Genomic DNA, 5,000 nt, shown 5'->3' on the forward strand with positions numbered 1-5,000 from the left:
CACAGCCACCCTCTTCCCTTTTCTTCCTTCGCCGGTGACGATGATGATACTTTGTTTTTCCTTTTTTACTCCTCTTTTTCATACAATTCTTTTTTCTTTTACCTTACAAATCAACTATGTTGTTACTCTCTAAAATAGAACGAACAAAAGAAAAAAAAAAAGAATATGTCGATTTATAAATCATGTTTCTTCTATCTATTGACGTTCTCTCTCTCTTAAGCATTTTGTTTCTACTTTAAAATTACACCTCTGTCTCTTGATTTTACGTGATTTTCTTTCTAAATGTAGATTATCAAAATTTTAATTAATTTATATCAATTTTATATTTTATTTTAATTATTTTATACAGCGGTACCTTTAAACGCGATCTAATTTCACGCGATTAGAAATTACATACGTATATTTTTCTATAATTTTTTTTTTTTTTTTTTTCTTTTTTATATAATTTTCAATCTATCGTCGACTCAATATGACTGAAGTATGAGATTTTTTTTTTTTAATGAATGCTTCGACCTTGAAATAATTAAAAGAGAAAACGTTGATTGATTTAAAGCTCTGATACCGCGATAACGAAACAACGAATAAAATTTCTTTTACATTTTGCAGAATACTTTATAATTTTTCTTTTTTTTTTTCTCCTCCCCCCCTCCCCGCCTCCTTTTTCTTCCTGATATGAAACTATATGAAGAATAAATATTTTTATAACTTATACCATGACTTTTCTATCTGTAATATTTTTTTTCCATATTGGCAGATTTCATTTTATATTCGCGTAAAAAATAACCGCATGAAGAAGAAACACATCGCGTAAATCAAGAGGATCGGTGTACCGTGTAAAAATTTCTTTCTTTCTTTCTTTCTTTCTTTTTTTTTTGTTTTATAATATTATATAAGTTTTTTGTTTTATAAATGCTAAAGTATCGTCAACCGGTGAAAGTGTTTGCGAGTGACAATTAATAGATCTTCTTCTTCGTTTTCTTTTTCTTCTTCTTTTTCTTATTCTTCTTCTTCAGTCTTTGATTACTCTTCCAGAGAAGCTATCCACAATCTTCTCGCAGAAAATAATATCATCTCTCGTCGAAGTCAGATCTGGGCACATTTGTTGTTTTCAAACGAAAAAAAAAAAAAAAACAAGAAAAAAAAGAAAAAAGAAGAAGCAGTTCAAGTAATATCTCAAATAACGAAATCCATTTTTATGATCGTGACAAACAATTTATTAAAAAAAAAGTAAAAAGAAAGAGAAAAAAGAAACAAACAAACAAAAAAAAGAAACCATTTATATACTTAACATTTATACATACGTAGGATGGATCGAAAGTTTTTGAATGATTTAAAAAATCAATTACTCTTTTTTTTTCAAGACTTTTTTTTAGATTTGTAATTGAGCTTTTAGTTTTACAATTTGAACAGTTTATAAAAAAATCTCGGTAAAGAGTATATATCGATTCTTAAAATCAATCAAAGATTTTTGATCTCATATCATATATTTAAATTAATTATATCAAGATAATATTTCAATCGAACTAAATCATTTCTAATGAAACAAATGTGACACATACACAACACTCACACACACACACATACACACACACACACACACACACACGCGTAATTCGTTTAATATTATTAAAAATGAAATTAAGAAATAATAATAAATTTTTTTAATGCCCAGATCTGATTAAAAACTAACGATACTACATGCTATATCTATATAATTTAAACAAATTTAAAGGACTATGCGATTATTTAACCTTCTGATCATTCGTAAATGTCGATATAGAACTCGATGAAAACGCGATTTTGATATACGATAAAAGGCGACGCGTTTTACATACATACACATACGCGATGGAATTTTATATGGATATTTAAAATGTTCATCAGCTCTTTCTCTCTCTCTCTCTCTCTCTCTCTCTCTCTTTTTCTCTTTCCTTAATTAATTCAATTTATACAAATATGAAGCGCCTTATATCCATGATGAAAATCGATAGTACAGTTGATGTATCAAGTAAGACGATGATGATCAAGAAATTTTATCAACGTCTAAACTATTAAAGTAATCTCTCTCTCTCTCTCTCTGTCTCTCTCTTTCTCTTCAATAATGAATAATAATGTCGGACATAATATCAATAATATTCACTCGATCAATTTCGAATAAAACGGGAAAATTATAAATGATCAGCTTGATTTAGTTCGAGTCTCTCGATCATCATTATCGTCGTCACTGTGATCACCAAGGCATAGTGTTCGAAAATAATGATAATGATAATGATGATAATAATAATAATAATAATAATAAAGCATTATGTCTTATGGTAAGATCGTTGGCATAAGAAGAGATGTTAACAGTCGGTCGATTTTTGCCAATTTTGACGGAGGTAGGTAAAGCCGTTGCCAATGTTGGCGGAAGGCGTGCATGGTTTGAACCGTGAAGAAGAGAATTTTCCATATAAACGGAATTGTTTTCCGTCTTATCCATCTCCGCTTGACCATAAGGGATCTTGTTATTATCCTCATCGTAGAAGGAAGCCCAAGTAGCCAGTTCCGTTTTAGCTGGTCCAGGTATTTCTGTAATAGAATCGACAAGAAAAAGGAAAACACAAAAAAATACAGACGCACCAAGAGACATTTGGTACGATACATCTTCTGAAACATTATTGTCCATGGAAAATAAAAAGAATGGGAGGAAAAAGTAAAAAAAGGGATAGAAAAAGGAAACGGGAAAAGAAAAAGGAAAGGATAGGAAAGGCAAAAGAAAAGAAAAGAAAAGAAAAGAGACATATCGTTCTCGATACATTGCTCCATTATTCTCTTCCTTCTTCTCATCTTCTTTTCGATGCTAAGCTTTTTCACTTACCGTACAAACGAATTGTGCTGTCAACTTCGCCAAGAGAATTCTTCGCTGCACAGTGATACGTTCCCACGTCGTGTTTCTGTAGATTCTTTATCGTCAGGATCATACGTACTTCAAATGTAGACTTCTCGATCATGTCGACTACGTGTTGCGTACTGGATATTATCATCGTTCCTTTTTGGACAAAAGGAGAGAAAGGGGATACAAGATTTGTTTACAAATCGTTTATTCGAGATATCAAAATTCATAAAATTTGTCGTATCATCTTTATCTACATCGAGATAGGTTTATCGAAAAAGAAAATAAATCGAAAGAAAACGACAAAGAAAGAAAAGGAAAGGAAAGGAAAGAAAAAGAAAGAAAGAAAGAAAGAAAGAAAGAAAGAAAGAAAGAAAGAAAGAAAGAAAGAAAGAAAGAAAGAAAGAAAATATCTTCGAGACATATCTCCTTATTTCCTTTTTTCTTCTATATCGTATTTTACGATTTTTTTTTGTTTTTTTTTTCCTTTACGTGACTTACATAGAACGTGACGATCGAAAACTTTTCTAGATGAATTTTAAACGTCGATTATTTCTTTCCAATGACTTTTTAAATTAAGTGGCTTTTTCTTTTCTTTTTTTTTTTCTTTTTTCCTTTAAATATTTAAAAAATCGAATATTTTTATCACAGATAATACTACAAGATTAAGAAATTTTAATCCGCTTTACGTATCTTCCTCAGTCGTATAATAATTTTTGACATATCCTAAATAAAATTGAAACAATTATAAAACTACGTGATATTCTTAACGATATATACACCTTCTATAACTTTTTTATATTACTTATATATCATCCTTCGGATAATTTTCAAATGTTTTTAAATAAAATACAAAAATAAAAAAAAAAAAAAGGAAAAAGAAAAAAACAAATAATTTCAAACATGATCATACCTTTTTCCTTCATCCAATAATTAATCGACATAGGAGATGCTTCGACGTAGCATTCCAAAACAACATCAGTACCTAAAGGAGCTCCAACTAGTTGATTAGGTACATGAATAGCAGGAGTGACTGAAAAGGAGTATCATAAAATATTTAAGTAATTATCAATTGAAACGTTAAAAACTATTAAGATAATTTGTAATATAAAATATGAACGAATGATTATGATGAATGGTCCAATGTGGTCATGCATATTTTGACATTTTCATTAGAATAAATTTATTCAATTATTTTTCTACAATTATACGAGCATAAATCGTACAAATAATTATATTATATAATGTAAACAATTTTAAGATAATAATCCTTAACAAAATATGTTTTTTTTTTTTTTCTTTTTTTTTTTTTTTTTTTTCAATAATCACAAATGACTCAGATCACTTTGATAATCATCGGTTTCGTACGTACGTACATACATACATGAATATACATCTACATATTATCTACGTTTAATTACTTACAATGAACGTTTATAGAAATTCTTTTGCTAACTGCCGGTGGTACTCCATTGCTAGCAATACATAAATAAACGCCCATTTCGGTCCTCGAGATTTTCGTTAACTTTAATTCCTCCCCATGAAATTCGGTTAGAGTTGTTACTGGAAAAAAAAGCAAGAAAAAAGGGGGAAAAAAAAAGAAAAAAAAAAGAAAAAAGATAGGAAATAGAATGAACGATTGAAAAGAAAGAGAGAAGGAAAGGAAAAAAAAAAGAAGAAAAAAAAAAAAAAAAAAAAGAAAAAAAAGATCTAATAGTTTGAAAGAACAGAGGATGATTTTCTACCCGTTTATCTAAGGCGTTCCGTTTAAATTCGAAAAGAAAAAGAGGGGAAAGAGAGCACGTGACTATTAAGTCACCTTAATGCTTTCCATTGTTAAGTAGTTCGAAGAGGAAAGGGAGGAGAGAAAATGTTGATAGGACGACGACGGTAACATCAAGAAGAGGGAAAGCGTTAACCGCTAAACCGTGCAAGAGTTTCCTTGTGATTCACCACCAACAACGATGAGAGGACGTTGAGGAGGATGAGGATGAGGATGAGGATGAGGATGAGGGTGAGGACGAGGATGAGGACGAGAAAGACGACGAAGACGACGACGACGACGAGGATGAGAAGGAGGAGGAGGAGGAAGAGGAGAAGAAGGAGGAGGAGGAGAAAGAAGAAGAGG

The 5,000-nt window shown here is 30.4% G+C and overlaps 1 protein-coding gene across 16 annotated transcripts in view; it reads right to left on the bottom strand.

Moving 5' to 3' along the window:
* Window positions 1-1,389: 1,389 nt before the first annotated feature.
* Window positions 1,390-5,000, bottom strand: part of LOC118448005 (lachesin) — a 71,597-nt gene continuing 67,986 nt past the window's right edge. For all 16 annotated transcript variants that reach the window (XM_085662680.1, XM_085662679.1, XM_085662677.1 and 13 more), the window contains 4 exons: window positions 4,298-4,435; window positions 3,786-3,905; window positions 2,858-3,028; window positions 1,390-2,568 (listed from right to left, as the gene is read on the bottom strand). In XM_085662680.1, coding sequence (XP_085518806.1) covers window positions 2,231-2,568; window positions 2,858-3,028; window positions 3,786-3,905; window positions 4,298-4,435 — 767 coding nt within the window. In that variant the 3' untranslated portion in view covers window positions 1,390-2,230. The remainder of the gene's footprint in view (window positions 2,569-2,857; window positions 3,029-3,785; window positions 3,906-4,297; window positions 4,436-5,000) is intronic.

Source organism: Vespa mandarinia, chromosome 19 (genome assembly GCF_050613455.1).
Source record: "Vespa mandarinia isolate Hongniang chromosome 19, ASM5061345v1, whole genome shotgun sequence".
In the NCBI taxonomy this organism is placed as follows: Eukaryota; Metazoa; Arthropoda; class Insecta; order Hymenoptera; family Vespidae; genus Vespa; species Vespa mandarinia.